Source organism: Colletes latitarsis, chromosome 1, assembly GCF_051014445.1.
Source record: "Colletes latitarsis isolate SP2378_abdomen chromosome 1, iyColLati1, whole genome shotgun sequence".
NCBI classification, from domain to species: Eukaryota; Metazoa; Arthropoda; class Insecta; order Hymenoptera; family Colletidae; genus Colletes; species Colletes latitarsis.
The window spans coordinates 52,293,352-52,312,037 of record NC_135134.1 but is presented as its reverse complement, the minus strand read 5'-3'; the positions used below and the strand labels follow the sequence as shown (position 1 = coordinate 52,312,037).

At 45.8% G+C, this 18,686-nt stretch overlaps 1 protein-coding gene across 9 annotated transcripts in view; it reads left to right on the top strand.

Moving 5' to 3' along the window:
• The window catches only part of LOC143344276 (uncharacterized), a 174,024-nt gene extending 155,502 nt beyond the window's left edge, over nt 1-18,522 (top strand). For 3 of the 9 annotated variants that reach the window (XM_076770164.1, XM_076770208.1, XM_076770216.1), the window contains exons 15-30: nt 4,077-4,280; nt 7,313-7,405; nt 7,855-8,091; nt 10,100-10,180; nt 10,478-10,627; nt 11,104-11,124; nt 11,278-11,545; nt 11,618-12,010; nt 12,116-12,259; nt 12,360-12,550; nt 12,773-13,006; nt 13,451-13,957; nt 14,110-14,292; nt 14,370-14,472; nt 14,552-14,686; nt 15,385-18,522. In XM_076770164.1, coding sequence (XP_076626279.1) covers nt 4,077-4,280; nt 7,313-7,405; nt 7,855-8,091; nt 10,100-10,180; nt 10,478-10,627; nt 11,104-11,124; nt 11,278-11,545; nt 11,618-12,010; nt 12,116-12,259; nt 12,360-12,550; nt 12,773-13,006; nt 13,451-13,957; nt 14,110-14,292; nt 14,370-14,472; nt 14,552-14,686; nt 15,385-15,497 — 3,057 coding nt within the window. In that variant the 3' untranslated portion in view covers nt 15,498-18,522. Of the gene's footprint in view, nt 1-4,076; nt 4,281-7,312; nt 7,406-7,854; nt 8,092-10,099; nt 10,181-10,477; nt 10,628-11,103; nt 11,125-11,277; nt 11,546-11,617; nt 12,011-12,115; nt 12,260-12,359; nt 12,551-12,772; nt 13,007-13,450; nt 13,958-14,109; nt 14,293-14,369; nt 14,473-14,551; nt 14,687-15,067; nt 15,144-15,384 lie in introns of all 9 variants that reach the window. The other 6 variants (XR_013080091.1, XR_013080094.1, XM_076770186.1 and 3 more) reach the window with 6 other exon arrangements.
• The last annotated feature ends 164 nt before the right edge of the window (nt 18,523-18,686 follow it).

The following is an 18,686-nucleotide window of genomic DNA, read 5'->3' as shown; positions in this document are numbered from 1 at the left end:
TCGAGTCGAACCGGACTGGAAACCTAGCTGGAGTCCTCTTTATCCGGCGACGTGGTTCGGCGAGAAAGTAACGACACAAGTGTCGTCCTCCCGCTGCCGTTACCTACAACGTGTGCGGAGAACGGTCCAAAAGGAGGATCACGACGAAAGAAGAAGAAGAAGGTTGGGAGGGAGAGGGCAGAACGACGAGAGAACTGGCCAGGAGGGTTGAGAGGGGAAGAGGATTAAGAAAACCGAGGGCCAGGTTCGATCCTGCATACGGTCAGCAATGGTCAGCAAGGGCACCGTGCCAGGGAACTGCAGACGGACCTTAAGCCTCCTGCACAATGGAATGCTGCCTTGAAAAGTATGTTGGGACAAGCGTTTATAACCCTTTGGTTACGTACTCATGGAGTTTCTTTGTTCCGGATGCCTAGCGAGCAACGCTTGAATCCAACTCGAGACTTCCAGGCTCGATGCAGCCTTCTCGAGATTTTCGAGAGTCTCGGAACATCAAAGAAAATTTTTAAATTCTTACAGAGCGTTAATAAATCCGAGAACAGAGCCATTTAACGTAATCGAACACCACAAACAACATTGTCGCGTAAAGATGAAGCGTCGAGATAAAATTACTCGTTACGAGAAATAGGTTCGTTTCGCATGGACGCTCGAGGAGACGATTCTTCGAACCGTTAAAAGCCTCCAGAGTCCTGGGGAAACCTTAAAGCTCTTGAAACTCTCGAAGGTCTTAATCTAGATAGTCTCAAAGGTTTGAAAGTCGAGGAGCTTTACTGTTCGGAAAGAATCGAAAATCTCGGTCGCTTCGAAGCGACTCCCGGTGTACATACAGAGACACGGACGGGGCTTAAGGGGACGTCGTTGGCGAGAGTTAAGACTTCTTGGAAAAATGTGAAACGACGCTATGTAAGATGAAAAGCGAGCGAAGGAGACCCGGGTAAAACTAGACACAATTAACCCCGAGGATAAGTGAAACGAGAGTGGGCACGTAATAATTTTACTCCACTCTTGCTACGACCATCGATCTAACCCCTCCAGCCAAAGAGACTCTCAAGATTCCTAGACCCCTAATTTTTCTGCACTCTGTTCACCCTCTTGTCGTACCACAGTCCGATAATTGTCGATAACATAAAGTCTTTTCATGTTTTTCGTTTCTGCAATGGCCAAGATTTGGAAACTGGTAAAATTGTTGAACCGCGACGAGAGGAGCGGAACATTATAATCGGATCTCAGTTACAAAGGCCGCTTTAAGCAAGGAACATAGAGGCTCGTGCGGTCGAGGCGAAGCCAGCCAGATCTCAGGCAAAACATACAAAACGATGGCTCGACAAGCCGAGCAAGGAACCACGGTGCATGCCGGGTATACTGTAGGAGTCGGTTGAACAGGCGAGCCGATCAGGCCGGGCATCACGCCAGTCTTCCAAAGTCTTCCACCTTCGTGACGCCTTATAGTGCTCTCCATTGTGCTAGCTCCGTCGGTCAGGATACGCGTATCGATATGAGCCTCTCATCTACGATCTCTCGTCCCTAAGGCTGACGATCTTCGATCCTCGTTCGGTAGATTGGGATCCACTCGCCGGTTGATGGAACCTGCGCCAGGAACGTCGTGAAACAGGTACGAGGATTGCTTGTTCCGTGGTTCGTCGAGACGCCAGTGTCCTGAGTGTTTTCTTTGCGGATCGATCGGGGGATGCTGCGGAATCCGCGCTCGACTTTTCCTCCAATTTCGTGCCACCGTTCACCCTCCGTTGCAAAATGCGAGAATTCTACAAAATTACTCGAGGCAATTTTACGGGGACGTTATGTCAAAATCTATTTGGGGTCTTCGAAGAAGTGCTCGTTTGTTCTCGTAAAATCGACGGAATTTGACACGGTGCCTTTTCATTAGATTTGTCCGCTTAACTATGCGGATTCAATCGCTTATCGAAGTCGAATTATAATTGTCTGGGACGAGAGTTGATTAAAATCGACGGTATTTAGTATACTTGGCGTCCTGTGTTTCGTGTCGTCGCGATAAATGTTTTCCTCGAACTTTCCTCCGCGGGAGAAAGTCCAATGGCGCGAGATCCGCGAACCACGGTGGCCATGTTGCGTCTCCATTACACGTATTATTACGAAACGTCGGTGACCTTTCATTTTTAATTCGGGACTTCTAGGTCACTCCAGAGTCATATCATTATGGGTGAATGCTTATTAATGTCAAGTACAGCGTACACACGAATACTCGTATGTGAAAACCTCTGTGTCGGGGACCAATGTTGTCGCATGGTTTTGCAAGACCTCTTGCGTCAGGGATGTCAAGAGGGAAACTTACTTTGATAAATGTTGCATGAAATAATAGCATGGAATTTTCTTGCACGAGACCTTTCACGCACAGGAAGGATCAGAAACGATAAGACGAACTTTCGAGACGATTCACCGTCTAAATCTCGTCACGAAAGGAGAAACTGGTCGTTGGAAAAATTAAAAAACTCTATTAGACTTTCGATCAGAGCTTAAATCTCGACCAGTCACCGAGTATGTTAAAAGAGATCGACAATAGTTCCGATTTCTAACGTCGTTAGGCAAAGATTATTATTATAGGTCATTTTCCAGTCGATCGTCAGTACATTGTACCGATCGTTGCTTGCACGGCCTAGAAAACGTCTGCATCAAAAGATTTTCACTTTCTTGTGTCAGAAGAGGTTCGCTTCTCGCAATTGTATTCAACATCCTAGCAATTAGGATTAGAATCTTAACGTTCACTCGAAATGGTATAGTTTTATTTATATGCATACAGTGTTAATGTCTTCCCACGGTTCTACATCATGAATTCCAGAGCTGGTGAAAATTTTATTCGATCATCAGATAGTTAATACTTAATGCCATAATAGAAACAGTTTATCTTTTTATCTGGATAAAACTTTTGCCCGTCTCTGGCCCCCAAGAACCTTCCAAGCGTGGCCCACGAGGGGGGGAGCAATATATGGTCCCCCCATTGAGAATCTCTGGATTAAACGCTACACTTTATAATGGCGGCTCGAAGAGAAAAAATATGAACTACGGGGTCCCTCGGAACTTTTGGTCGCATATCAGCATTGTATCCCGTAGTTCGTAAATATTCATGTAGCGCATATTCATGCATACGACTGTCACGTTTTAGAAGGCAGCTTTTTTTACCCCCCATACCTTCGTAGAGGATACGTATGTAGATTTCTTTTTTTTTCCACGTATATACATATATGTTCTCTGCATATTCGAGCGAACAAACACGCGTCGAATCGTTTCGTCGCGTCGCGGCATAGGTACGCTGCTGTTATTCTTTGTTTCATTAATATTTGCGCAGCATTTACTTTGCATATCGAGTAATGTTTACAAGATATTGATTTTACTACGCATCCAGCATACACGATCGACGAAACAACATCCAACTCGTACCCAAACTCTTCATTTATCCGCACATTTCTTCCGTTCGTTTCATCTTCTCCATGCCAGTCACTGTTAACGACCTTATCTCGGGGCTGACGAAATACTCGGTGCCCGAGACACGATAGAACCGAAGAGATAGTACCAACGTATGTAATTTAGAAACATTTGCAAATTTATTTTCCCGAGTATTTCGACGGCTCTGGTCTCATGCATCGACGTATAATTTGCGGTACGAACGTGGTGAAATAATTCGGTGTTAAAAGTCGACATCACAGATCGCAAAATCGACTTTCGTTCGCGTTTCAATCTTTCGTTTACCTTTCCGTTTACTTCCGTCGAAACTAAAAACGTTCAAAACGATAGTCACGTTAACATCCACTACGATTACTCATTCATTAATCAATGACCATCGATTATTCGATAGCATGATTTTACGTGCACACCCCAGCCGAAACGTAGCGTTTTCAGAGTACCGATCGACCCTCCCCCGAGTAAAGCTGCTTCCGGAAAGGAGTTGCGGAGTTCACACACCGAATTGTTCGCCAAACGAAATAATAATTCGCCGATCGCGACGTGAATGGCCGACAGCGAGTCGCGTCGAGCTCTTTCAGACGTCCTGCGTCCGCGTGCACGACCGGAAACGCTAACGAAACCATTGCATGCCTCGACAGAGTAACGTCGTCGTCGGTTCCCAGCGACCGGAAGCCGGCTACAAGCTGACGCCGCCAGGCGCCCACGGATTGGTACGCGTCTCCGCTGGGGAACTCCTCGGCAGGACCCACGAGGAGCTGGTGCTCCTGTTGATCCAGCTACGCCGGCAAAACGCCACCATCTACAAAGCTATGGAGACCTGTCACATGGAAATCGAGGCACAGGTCCGACGACGTTTTCAGAAAAAGGATTTAGGCGCCATCGGGGACGCTGGACCCTGCGCGAACGTCGCTGGTGTCGTTGTCTCCCGGTGATCGATCGCTCGTAGGCGTGACAAGCATCGGGCTACGTTCTCGAGCAGCGTCGCTTTCAAGTGAAACTTCAACTACCAGACAAACTAGACCGTACAATACGATATTAGAATCATTGGTAGCCTTTTCTACTACGAATCAACCATTTTAGAGATCATATTCGCCTTGAAAGCAAAGATTCTAACCCTGATCTTAACAAAAGAGATACTTAGGCACAGTTTTTCAATTTCTCTGCCCGTATCTCCGAAACTTTTCAACAAACCTTGCAAAACTGTTCGCCATAAATGTGACACAGCGTTCCAGGTTCGACCAAAAATAGGAAAAATCGTGTAAAAATGTCTTTGTGTAATATATCGGGCATTCCTTAAACTATATTACGTAACAAGAAGAATGAGACCTCTAGGAGCTCTGAACGATCAATAGAACCCGGAGATACGGAGTCGAGCAGAAAAATAGAGAAACTAATAACTATAAAATGGCTATAAAATATCGTATCGGTAATGTAATTCGTTTCCCGCTGAAAGTATATATTTTTGTAAAATTCCAAGTCTATTACGCTTATATAAACAAATTAGCACTCGACGACGTTTCTCGCTGAACAGAGCCCGATGATTCGGAATAGTACGAAGGTCGTAAAATTTTTGTACGAAACTCCATGGGTTAACGGAGTCGGATGTTTTTTACGAGGACGTTGATAAATGATCCCGATGGACGTCGAAGAAATACCGTAGTTCGTTGCGAAGAACCGGTTTGAAGGACACGTTTCGAGCGAACGTCATTAGAATAGTAACTTTCCTCGACGAAGAGGAATTCTGGTCTCGCTTTATTCCCTCGTCTAGACGTCCAGGCCCTCGCCTTTAGTCTGCCTTTAATGCGAGTAGTCGATGCCTGAAGGGAGGTCAAAGGTTTGGCGAATGAAATTCCGCCACTTGCCGGGCGAATTGATGCACCCCGTCCTCGATGTCGGTTTCTGGGGAAAAAGAAATCTGAAAAGGGGATTTCTTATCCTCCCTGTGGACTTTTCAACTAATCCATTTCCGGTGGGCTCGTTCAGTTGGCTTTGATCACTCTGTACAGCCCGGGACACCCTAATTAAGGAGATTTCTTAGGACTACTTAACATCTTTCAAATTCATATCGATCCCCTTCGAAATATATCCCATTCATTTCTCAATTTTTCTCTTATTTTTTCGACGGTATAAAAACCGTCGTCGCAGGTTTTCTCTTCATACTTTTCTTCATTCAAAGATGGCGATCCATTCGTGTCGTTTTATTTTTCCAATCGAAGCTGCACGACGAAAATGGCGGTTAAATTCGAAGGGATCGGCGTCAAAAAGGAAAACCAAGTTTTCAGACTGCCGTCTAATGAATTTGATTACACGGTGTCGTCGATATTACGCGACCCCGTCGAGTGAAAGTTAATTCGCGATTATTCACAGATTCTCCATCGAATCGTCTTTCCATTGATGTCTCCTAATGTTTTATTCCAACATTTATGACGGAGTCGAAAGTAATCGACTTTGCTCGTGGGACGCGTTCCAAGGACGGTGAACCACCCTCTCCGCCTCGCTTAAAGAGCATTTTAAACGCTTCGCGATCTCGTAATTGTCCAATAACGTTCAACAATCTCAAACGAGGATTAAATTTGTAAATTAGTTTGCATGCTTTCGGAGTCCGTGCACCCGATTAATTGAACGTTGCAGTTACAGGGAGAGGTGATCCTCCCGTCCATTCTTTCGTTTGTTTCGCAATAAATTTCTGTGTCACTCTGTGAGAATGCTGATCGTGTTTGCACCTATAATCGAAACAAAATCAATTGGTCGCTCAAGGTCACTTCCCCCACCGTTGATCAAGCGAACAGGACTCTCGATCCGGAGACATAAGAGGTGGGGATGGACCCTCGATGTCCTTGAACGATTAACGAATTTTGTTTCGACTCTATGTTCCCTGATTTCACTACTACTACTTAGTTTGATATGCTTAGTGTCCCCCTAATTTTTGCAGACATTACAGATTCAGGGTCGACGCCGACCCCAGACTCGTTTTGTTCATGGAAAATTAAATACGGACACAGACGAAGTATACGAATTGACCTTACACCAATCTGACTACCAATCTGACCTGAAAATTCGAAGGTGACTTTAGCATCCTCTGATGGATGGTGGTCAATTGAGAAACTATTCAAAAAATTTCAAATCGTTCTAAAAAAAATATTTTTGGCCAGAGGGGCTAATTACTATCACTTTTTGTCGATACACATACCCCCAAAATCCTACGCACTTTCGAGAAAAAAATTCCTTGTGAGGCCAGAAATGGTACCCTGAAATTCCATGCTAATCTCTAAAACCTCATAACTTCTGAACGGATTGGAGGATTTTAATGTTTCAACAAGCAAACAACGCGTATTTTATTGAGGAATATGTAGAAATTCTAAGAATGTTCGAAAATTTATTCCTTAACCCCGTAAACTGAGAAAAACCCCATAAAAGTGGTCCAATTTTCATACGACCATAACTCCTACAATAGTGAATGTATTTCACTGGCAGAAAAAGTACATTGGGTGTAAGGTCTGCTCGTATACCTCGTCTGTGGTACGGACCAACACGATGTAACGTAACTTTCAGTTTCTAGAGTCGTTCTGGCAAAAATTTCGCGACAATTCGTCGCGCGTTCAGCCACGGTTCGTTTGCTATAATTTAAAGCGAGCATCAAGGACAAGTGGCGAGAGAGTCGGGTACGAGGAGAAAAAGCAGCACGCGTACAATGCGCGCTGGCTCTCGTCGAGCGCGTTCCGCGCGTCCGTTGAATTTTCATTAAACGATCTAACGCGCGAAACCGGACCGCAAGTGCACGCGATCACGTGCAACGGATCGAGACACAGGCTCGATCGAGCGGATCGTGGACACGTACGAGTTTTAAAGCGTCGATCACTTTTGTGACCCGCAGGCTAGATTGGCAGAGCTCGACACGCCGCGGCGTCTGGAGAATCTTCAGAAACTGGAGGAACTGAAGAAGCACCTGATGGATCTAGAAAAGCAGGTACGGTCACTTTCACGTAGCGTTCCTCGCGGTTTCCTCGGCGAACGGGTGAAAGCACCTGCGATCCATTTTACGCGACAGTGGAAACGATCGACGAGATCGCAGGGAACAGGATCGTAGATCGACTTCCAAACGCGGCGCCGCTACTTTTCTACCTGAAAAGGCCAACGGTAGAAATCGCCGTGCGACAATTTTCGCGTGCCCCGCGAAAGGATCGCGCGACGAATTAAATTTCCGGCGACTTTTCGGGCCGGAAGGATCGACAGAGTCCGTCGCGAACGGTAAACGCGCCCCGAGTTCTAAAATAAATTCCGCAGCCGGGGAAACTTGGTCGTTTCGCAGGATTTAATTATTCCGTCGAAGTTTCGACCACGGGTCCTGGGGAGTTTTTCGAGCGCGCGGTTAATTAAGAAACTTCGAAATAAGCCGGAGATTTCGACCGTTCCCAGTACGAGAAGGGCAAACCGTTGGTGAACCTAGTGGACAACATGGTGAAGCTTGGCTCCCTGTACAACCGCAACACTGCCAATGGGACCAACAGCGTGTCGGGTTCGCGACACGACCTGGCGCACGACAACACCAGGGACCATCGTCTGGAGTTCAACCAGAAGGTGCAGGAGCAACGTTTGCTGGCCGAGGAACGACGCGACTGGGACCGACTGAGTCCCGATCACGGACAGTTGCAGGTAGCCATTTTGTTGACGCGTTTACTGCCGTAAAAAACCCCTCAAATTGTTCACGATGTACGAAACTTTGCCTTTAGACGATTGGAAAATGGTCACACAGCCTCGAGAGCACTGTCTAGATATATTTTCGTTAGCTTCTTAATTAAATAATCGCGTCACCCATATGTGGGTAAGATTAATTAAATCAACTGGAATCAAGTTGCAAAAAAATGTATTAGCAAAGTAATTATTTAATGGACGACTCGAAAAGGCGAACGATTCTTTCGTGTCCAATTTACGGAATAAGTTCTACGTTTTAAATGTACGTTTGAGAGACTGTCGTACGAGCGTGGAAGGTCCGTAATTTGAGAGGGTGACGTTCAAAGAATGGCCTCCCGAACGAAGGAAAAAGGAAGAGTATCAATTGGAGGAGAAGTCAGTGAAATATAATACGTATTATCGTACGTTCCTTTCGCGTTCTGCTCGGAAACAAAGGACTATTCGTGCTCGGAACATTTCCCGGGAATGTCTTCCGTAAAGAAGGATCACGAAGACATGGGAAAGAGTGACGTTAACTCGTATCTCGCGTGTCCACATGGCCGGGGCGTTTCAAGAACGTTTCGGACCTCCATGAATTTTCCAGGGAGGTCACCACGCTGGAGAGTTGCGTCCGCTCAATGTCGAGCTTCTCCGGCAAGGGTGGCCAAGATTGAAACTATCCGGGGTTGGGTAACGACGCTATAGTTTCAAAATTCACCCTCCGCGACCGAAATTACGTTCGACCACCAAACGAAAATTACACGATTCGTCCATGGATCGATACGAATAATTACACAGTAAATCTAGAAAGTAAAATTTTAATAAACTCCCTGTGGTTATCCCGACGAGAGAACGTCTACTTTGGTGGGTTAATTTTTGAAAGGGGATTTAAATTCTAAAATCGAGTTCTCCGAAAGTACAAAGCCTGCACCGTTCCCCGGATAGAGAATTCTTAATTGCTCCCAGTCGCGCGAAATTTAATTTAACGTTACGTGGAGGAACAATCGAGTCGGGCAAAAGTAAATATTATAATTTGTTGCTTTCGTTACGGGTTTCCCCTGCGACGAATTCGCGATACGAGCGTGAAAATTTGCTGGTCCGGTGGGAATGGCGGGAAAGATGAAAGAGTTCGTTACGGGAGACGAACGAGAAAAAGCTTGGACAAAGACTGGTCTCGTTAAAAGTATATCAAAAATTATTTTCCCCGTTTGCGTAATGTATTCTGCTGCCGTAATGAATGGCGGACGTCTGGCGGGACACGCTCGAGTTACGTCGCGATAAGTGCGAATTAAGCGTCACGAAGTCCCCCGGATAACTGTGCATAATGCTACGTCGAAATCAGGGGAGGAAAGGGGACTCGTGTAACGCGACATAGCGTCTGGAAAATAGCGATACAGTTAAATCCTTTGCGAGGAGCGTGCCGTGCGTTAAATCGCGCGTTCCCACGCGACGACAAAGAAAAAATTTATTCCTACTGAGACTATACGTGCACGTTTTATTCTTTTACTTTATATACTTTGGGCGCACATTTGGGACAAAATAGTAAATAAACGCGATTAGAAATCTTCGATTCTCGAAAATCAATCTCGAATAAATAGTTGGACCGTTCCTGGTCAAAATGGCGGATTAGAAGCCTAGTCTACTGCATTATTATCGCACAGGAGGACTTAAATTATCGATCGAGACTTTGTTAAGTAGCTTTGCACTGCTATAATAGCTAGAACAAAGTATAAAAAATGTCTCAGTCCCTAAAGGGGACCCCAAATGAGTCACGTCGTCGTCCGACAAACCTGACTCGCGATGAAACATTATATTAAAAAGTGCACCGCGACGCTGGTGTTGGTATGCAGGCGGCATGTTTTTTCAGCGCGCGGTTATGACACCGAACCGAGCCGGTCAGTTTCAACGGAATCGCGCGATTCCGGTTGAAACGCGACTCCCGTGCTCGGTAGGGCCCAAGGTTAACTCTTTCCTCGGTTCTGTGTCGTAGGCCAAGGTGCAGCAGCTCTACAAGCTGGATCGTCTGCTGCAGGAGGAATCCGGAACGCTTCACAGTCTTCAGCAGGACAAGGCAAGTAACGCGATCCGCGGTTTTTCCACGAAACTTGCGCCTTCGAGTTTATTACAGCTTCAGACGCGATAAAAAAAACGAGTAGCCATTGCGTAACGTTACGTAATCGAAAGAACCGTAGTCGATACTTTGCCTCGAATTACGCAGAAAGTCCGATAATCGCTACGAGCAACGATATGGCGACTCCGCGCGAATTCCACGCGATCTTTCGCGCAAAAACGAGTGGAAAATTTGTGTATGTTGGTCCAGAGCGACCGGTCCGTGTTTCTAAGAAATTCTCGTGAATTTATCGGACAGGAGCTGCTGGAGAAGGCACTGGGGGGCTTACGGCACAAACTGCAGGGCAGCAGAAGCAACTTGGCGGAAGCGGAGCGGTACCGGAAGCAGCAACTGATGCTGGAGCGCGAGCTGAGCCGAGTGAGGGTGTTGTTGGCGCACAACTCCAAGGTAGGAAGTCCGAAACGCGTCCTGGGACCTTTAACGCGCGATCCTGGCTCGCCGTCGAGCAGCGAAAAGCCGATTAAAACAAATGGGAATCGATCGGGGGAAACACCGGCGCGAAACAACGCTGTCGAACTCGGAACAACAGACGTTGCCTAATTGCGAACAGCGACGGCAACTTTTCGCGCCCCGACAACTGCGTTTAATCGGTTTTGCACGAATCTCCATACCGGGGTCGAAAGAATTACAATCGAAAAGTTTCCTATCGAGCAATTTGTGTTCCTCGGAGGGGGGCACGGAATTTCGAGTCTCCGACAATTAAGAAATGTTTGAGAATTCTGATTGTTACAACCAGGGTTGTGGATCGTTCAAAATTTGATTTTATACAATCATAGTTTTCCCATCTAACCATAGCCCTGGTTAGAACCGAATCCAGAGCTTCACAAGTACGAGGGATTAAATTGCGCATTCGTTGTTTCCAGGTAAAGCCGGTATTCTTCCAGGTAAATGAATCAAAACCACAGAAATAGAGCTTTCCCTTTCGTTGACGGTTTTTTCGTTCTGTTCTCGCATTTTTCTGTCGTCGTCGACCTCTTAGCTTTCGCGACGAGTCGCCCGAGGGCACCGAGCGATCCTTCTCCGCTTTTGGCTTTCAGAAACTCGAGGAGACGGTCGCGGAGAACGCGAGGCTGGAGCAAGACCTGGTGGTATTGCGACAGAAGCTCCAGGCGTCGAGAAGGTACGCCGGGAACATGGCGAGGGACACGTCGGCCACCACTGGCCCTCTGGAAGCTGAGTTAAGAAGGGTTCAGCAATTGGTCGGAGACCTTCAGAGACAACGAAAGGAGCTGAGCGTTCAAGTTAGACAGTTGACGGAAAAATCTCACAGCCTGGTGCAACAGATTCGCCCCCAACCCCCTCCCGGTACACGATCGCCGTTATTTTATTTTCGCTAGTCCCGGGTGGCTTAATTTTATTTTCTATATTGACACCCAGCTCCCCAAGTGCATCAGCCCAAGAAACGAACGCACAATTCTTGGCTGGAAACCGACCTGGACTCCGGGATTACTTTGGACCACGGTCTGGACTCGCCCTCGAGCCCAGCGTTGTCCTCGTCGCCCCGTGGCAAGCAAAACGGCATCCCCTATCCGCACTTCGCGTCGCCCGCGCAGATCAAAGACTCGTCGCCGACCAGTCGCCACCAGAACCAACAACCGTACGTTCAGTCGTCGCAGAACCATATATCGACGTTGTCCCCGCAACTGCGGGAGCAGATTCAACAGCATCAGCTCAAGCAACAGCTGTTGAAGGACCAGATGCAAGGCAAGGGCAGCCTGATGCAAGTGAACGTCGCCCCTTTGTACGTCAACACGGATTCCAGGATGCAAGGTGGGGTTGCGTACGCGACAGGGGCGCTCGTCTATTCTCGACTGCTTTAGAGCCGTCCTAGGATCACTGAAAGAATTTTCTTTATCCCCGGTAATTAATTTACAGATAGCAACAAGCACGAGGAAAACATGATTAACGGCACGTCGATCCCCGCGCCGGAATACGTTCCGCCGCCCCCGCCGCCCCCGTTGAACGAAGAAACGTTGCTCAACGACAATTACAGGCTGAACGAGGACAATAAGTTCGCCGGTAAGCGAGACAACGCGACCGGTGACGCAACAACGACGACAATTCGCGACTACGGCGTATTAGTTTTCTCGAAACGCTCACGTTCGTTAATGTTTTCAAGGCTTGATGCACAACCGTGAGAAACAGGAGATCAAGACCGTGCGAATCGTGAAACGGGAATCGGAAAGACGGCAACGCGATCGTGGAGATAGGACAGGAAACATCGGAATTCCATTAACGAACGGGCTTCAAGCGCCCGGGGGTGCAAAGAGATTGTGCGACGACGATCTAGGGGGCTCTCAAAAGTTCGAGGTACCTTGTATTTTTCAATCGTTTGCATTCAAGATAATCACTTGTTGGCCCAGATTCGTTTCATGTATCTTTTCTATTGTTACATTATTTACTAGAACCTCTGGATACCTAGCTACCCGCATAAAATGTAACGATTCGATTCCTAAATACACGGTCTGCTTAATCGTAGAAACGGTGGTACGTTATCGCCTTCTGCTCTATTTCGAATCGATTTAATTATAGAAGGCCCAATTAGGAAGAGTGGTAGAAGAATCGCCGATGATTCACGCTCAGAGCACAGTCCAGCTGACGGATTTGGACGACGTGCAGTTCCAAAGAAGCATGTCCTTGCCGAGAGGCTTCGGTGGGCAGCGACAGCAGCAACCGGAGATACACCATGGACCGGTCGTGCCACCTCCACGAAGCGACAGCATGCACGCTCTGAGGACCATGCTCGCTCGTCGCAACAAAGTCAGGGTAAGCGAACGCGTCGATAACGAGCCTCGAATTAATCGAAAACTTGACTACGAATCGGACAGACGATCCTTTCAACCGGGGTATGACGAGTTCGTTGATTCGTCGGTCCGATTGTAGTTCTCATAACACCTAAATCGCGCATGATAACGCTGCTGTTGTGAATTTAACGTACCTTCACTTTCAAATTACTCGTATTCACCTCATCGACGTTTGTAATACAATTTCACGTCAGGTCGGTGCGTACGAAATTTTTCTCCGATTCTCCGATATAAATCTCGATGATGTTGAATTTAAACTCGAACGCTAGAGAATCTCGTGCGAACCAACTTGAAATGCACACACCACGATCAGCCATGTCTATTTATTTTTGTTCTAACCCCCAGCGTTCCACTCGCGAGACGATTTTATTTGTCCCTTTACGTTACTTTTGTTTGACGGGCTCAGTTCGAAAGTCAAGACGGCAGCTCGGACAGTACGCTGTCCCCGTACACCGAGAGTCTCGGTTCGAGCTCCCACGTGCCGATGAGCTCGCCGAACTACTCGACCAGTCCGTCTTACAGTCCGAGCCAGCAGAGTTACCCGGGCCAAACGACGATGACCAGACCGCCGAGCCACCATCAGCCGTATTACACGCAGTACAGACACTACGAGAACCCGATCGCCGGGAAGAACGAGAGTCCCGCGGACCCGGTCAGCCCCGAGCTCTTGCCAGCGACGAAACTCGAGCCCCAGGACAGACAATTCGGCTCCACGTTGAACGTGAACGCCTCGAACTCGCCGCAATTGTCGCCGGTGTTCAAGAGCGAGGCCGCTAAACAGATCATCAAGGAGATGACGGAGAAGAAGGTCGAGGGGCCCAGGCGAAGGCAGATACCGCGCGAGAAAAGACGCCATTATACGGTGTCCAGTAGCAAACCCGTCCTCGACTTAGAAGACGCCTTCTCAAAGATGGTATCTTTTTATTTGCGTTTACGTTTCTTTCCTACTTTGATTTTCTGTTTCCTGTCACGTTCTTTCCCTGCTTCTCGATGTGTTCGTTCACTGTACGCGTGATTTCGACACGGTTCGACACGGTTTGGAGGAATTGCTTTTGCGTTCTGCAGGGAATGGGCAGGGCCAGGGACGACCTGGACATGGAGAGGGCTCTGAGGCCGAGGATCAACGCTCCGGATGTTGTGAGGTCCACCTTGAGCCACAAGGAACTTAAATACAACGAGAGCACTATCGATCAGCTCTTGGGGACTCCGAACAAGATCGTCATTCCTGAGAGATATATTCCCGAGCAGGTACTCGTTGCGATTTTCGTTTTAAAAGATTCTAAAAACGCTAGGTTTGATCGACGAATGTAATTGTAAAATTCTAGACGCCGGAGTTAACCGCGGAGGAGCAGGAACATCGCCTGAAGAAAGCCGACGCGATTAGAAAGATGCTGTCGGAGACGACCGTGACTGCGCCGGAAGGAAGCGGTACGCGTCTGAATTCTCTACGATCGACGATGTATTTGTTACGCGAACGAATATAAAATATATGAAATCCCCTTTACAGACGACAATATTAACATAGAGCAATCAGACAATTTGAAGAGGAAGGTGGTCGAGGAGAAGCGACAGAGAGAACATATTCTCCAGCTGAATCAAATATTGGCTAAACAAGTAATGGAGAAGAGTAAAATGGTAGCAGGTACGTTCGATACGCGTTTATAGAATCCGTTTGACTCATTTTGCACGAATCTAATACACTGCGTTTAGTGGTGCGATACTGTGATAGCATGACCAACGTTTAGAGTGGCTTTCCGTACCTTCTGTTTCTTTTAGTGCAGAAGATTTACGCTTGTAAAATTACCCACGTGTCTTTTCATTTATCGTACCTTGTTACAGTATCGGAAGTAGATTATCTGACGAATCGATTTATTTATAATTTTTATAAGACACGAAGTGCTCTCAAATGGCATGCGTTATCGTAATTTTATTTTTTACGTTTCTCGATGAAGCTTCTATCGACGTTAAATATAGTTATATCGTACGTAGCGAGTGTTGTTTGGATTGTTTGTGCTGTGTGTAGGTAACCAGGCACACTGACTGACATGCTTTCTCCATCCTCCCATATAGGACACGCACATCATATTATCGTTTTTAAGGTTTGTTTATATTTTCTTTCATTTTATTCATACCCCTTCATACGGTTTATTCCTCGACCAATATTTCGTTCTTATATTCCTCCGCGTCGAACATTCCGACGGGGAAGCGATTCGTCCATTGCAGAGCCTCTGAAATTTAGTTGGCACTTTCGACTTCCTAATTTCATTATGGCAAGAATAGCTTCCCCGGAATACGTTCGATGTAAGAAAAGATTAATTTGATCGGTTTGATAATTGACAGTGAAAGCATTGGCCACCCTCCCTCTGAAAACCGAATCGAGCTTAGACGACGATGACCTTTCGCCCGTAACACCGTTACCGCTCTATCAGCAGAGAGAAAATTATTATTCGTAAGGTGAAAATGTCTTGGACACTGCTGCCAAAACGATGGTTACCCCTAAGGAATCCTTTTAGCACAAAGAACACTACTGCCAGCCCGGAACAACAGAGAAGCAAACACCTTTACTCGAATAACGTTTTTCGACCCTTCGCCAGCCTACTGGCACACGCTATTACGATTACGCTATTGTTAAGAAGAACTGACAAGGTATGTGTGTTTTTCTTTTATTTTATTTGCGTTGATATTGTACATAATCATCGATTAAATAAACTGATAATAAATAGTCGTCCTTCTCGACCGTCATCGACGAGGACTAGTAATAATGGGTGTCGAACAGAACTAGGTGAATGATTATTATTTATAAGAGAAAATAGTAAATATCGAAGCAATTATTTCAGTCACGGTATCGCGAGAATAAAGAAACCTTTAATTTTTTTATTACGTGTTCTTCGTTTTAATCGATTCTCGATTCCCCGTCTAGCGCGAAGTAGTTCTTGTTTACTATTTTCTACTTCGAAGATCCATTTGACGTCGAGACAGAATACAAGTACATCTTTTCTTTATACAATAATTTCAAAATATATGTTGGAAAGATTCCTCCTTTCGGGGCTCCGTCAAGAACTTTATTTTAGAAATAAGTAGAATAAAATAATTATAACGAGGCCTATAAATAGTTACTGTTTATTACGTTACTGAATTAATTCGATAAGTGTCGTCGAACGAACGTTGTTTTCGACGCTATTCTGTCTCGATTTCTCCTTTACTATTCGAAGAGAATGCTTCCACGAGTTGCTATCGTTAGTAATAATGGTAAACTAAGATGCACAATTGGGTCGCGGCACCGATTCGAACGATTACCGTTATTTAAAAGAAAAAAAAAAAAAGAATCGAGTGCACTGATAGATAATTATTCGAAGACACGGTTTCCCGCAAATTGAGTTTGCCTAAGCTCGAGCACGCAATTACTCGGATACTAATTCCGAGAGCAGCTATATTCCTTTGTCGTTTTGATCTATGAAATTTCGTATCGGCCGTATTCGGCGCGAAATCTTTGTTACTTATCGTTACGATCGACTACTGTACGAAACAATTCGTCGGAGAAATAATTTTAAAATTTCTATCGAACAGTAACCGCCGGTAGCGGATGATTTATCTTGTACAGTATCGCTCATAATTATTCGAACGATATAGAGTTTAAACTTCGATCGTTTAATTAGTTTTCTAGCGCCCTGTACATTTACTTGAATACTTTAAATAGATTCTAGAATAGAAATTACGAAACCGAGCTATTCCAAACCTTTGGACCACTTTGTTAACTCGAATCGATATTTTGTTTGAAAGTTTATCGTAATGTCCCGCGTGGTTGTTATCGAATCAATTCTTTAATTTGGTCGTCGTTCGTGCGTACATTATTATTCGCTGAAGTAATTACGAGTGATAGTGTATGCGAGTATCGAAAAGAATTTGGGAATCACTGGTCTACAACACCCGCGAGTCTATGTAAGAGAAACGAAAATTAGCGATAAGGTAAAGAAGTAAGATAGAGTTTAAGGTTGCGTTTACGGTAGGTGCTATGAATGGCGCAACATAGCGAAACGTTAAGAAAGATTACTGTGGAATTTCGATCGCCAATGTTGGACTGACTGAGAGACAAGAACAGTTTTGCGGCGTGAAACACTCAACGTTTCGCTCGATCGATTCGTCGACCAATTGCGTTCGCTCCAACCTTTACTTTAACATTTCTATGCAATGTCGGAACAACGTTGTCGAATGTTACTCAAATAAATGTTAAAAACCACGACTTTTGCTTCTAAATTCAACGACGTTATTGTAAAGTATATTACGTTAATGTTTTACTCGTTATAAGACCCGTACGTTCTTCTGTTATATGCAAAGTTGTCGTCAGTCATTAGTTTGCCATAAGATGCATAGTCCTAAGACTCCCACGGACGAAACTAAATTAAGTTGCAGTTTCCAGCCGCAAAATTAGTTCGAATTCGACGCCATCGAGCGCACAAATTTACGCGACTCTACCTAACACTCGCCATCCTATTCGACACTTTTCTTACGAACGCGTATCGTTTCACGTGCGCTCGGTCGATGTCGAATCGCCTATTATCTAAGAAATACGTAACGTGTATATGTATACGCTTTAGAAACGTCCTGTAATAGCGTTCTGCATTGGTTTTTTCGACGCGTGGCATTTTAACGTTTCAATCAGCGTGTTTCGTAAAAATTTCGACCTCGAAAGCGCATTCAGACGAGTCCCAGGAAAGCTTATACACTCACGGAAAATGGCGTCTACGTCGTATTTCTCCTGATCTGATTCGAATGCAACTCGGTTCTTCGAAGCTCGAGATTCAAAAATCGTTCCTCGACGAACAGTGAAACGAAACATAGTTTGAAACGTTTATTGGAGGAATCGTGAAATACGAAGGACGTTCTAGCTTGTTTGAAGGGTTGTTGGACGGATTGAAAGAGCGTTCGAGGAAAATCGAAGAGTGCCAAATTACACCCAAACATGTTGTCAATTACAATAACCGCGAAACTGGCGAGAACTAACGCGCAACCACGAAACAGTTAAACCTAAGGATCAACCCCCTGTCCCCTATTCCCGAACGACCCCCGTTCGTCCCGAGAACGGTATCTCGTTAATCACGATAATTAAGGATTAGATTCGACGTTTCTATTAATCGAGAACTCTTCGGTTCGCAGGCACCGACGTTAGGAATAATTTTTTATAATACGCGACGGATCCTCGGCGAACCGAGTCGGCGACCATTGCTCGCGAGGATAAAAAAAAAAATACTTAGGTCGCGATGAGAGGAAAAATACTGTCCGCCGAGAACGGTCGTTTCGCGCGCCATTTTGCAACAACGTCTCGCGTGGACCGAGCCGTGTGCAACTTCCGTCGAGCGCTGTATCGCGAACGGATCGTTAGAGCCGCGATAAGGCCGAAATACTATGCTGTAAAAGAAACTACTGTGGAAACAGGAACTGTTATTGTTACACGAATAAAATAAAATCCATATTACACGAGCGACGATGTTTCTTCTCCCCCTCGTTCTTTTAAAACTACGAGGATTCGACGGCTGAAACCTAGAGCTTGAAATATCGAGTCTTTTACATTTTATGGAAGTTCTAACTTTTTGGGGAGCAGTCGCGTGTTCCCGATAGACGAGCAAAAAGAACGAAACTCTGGA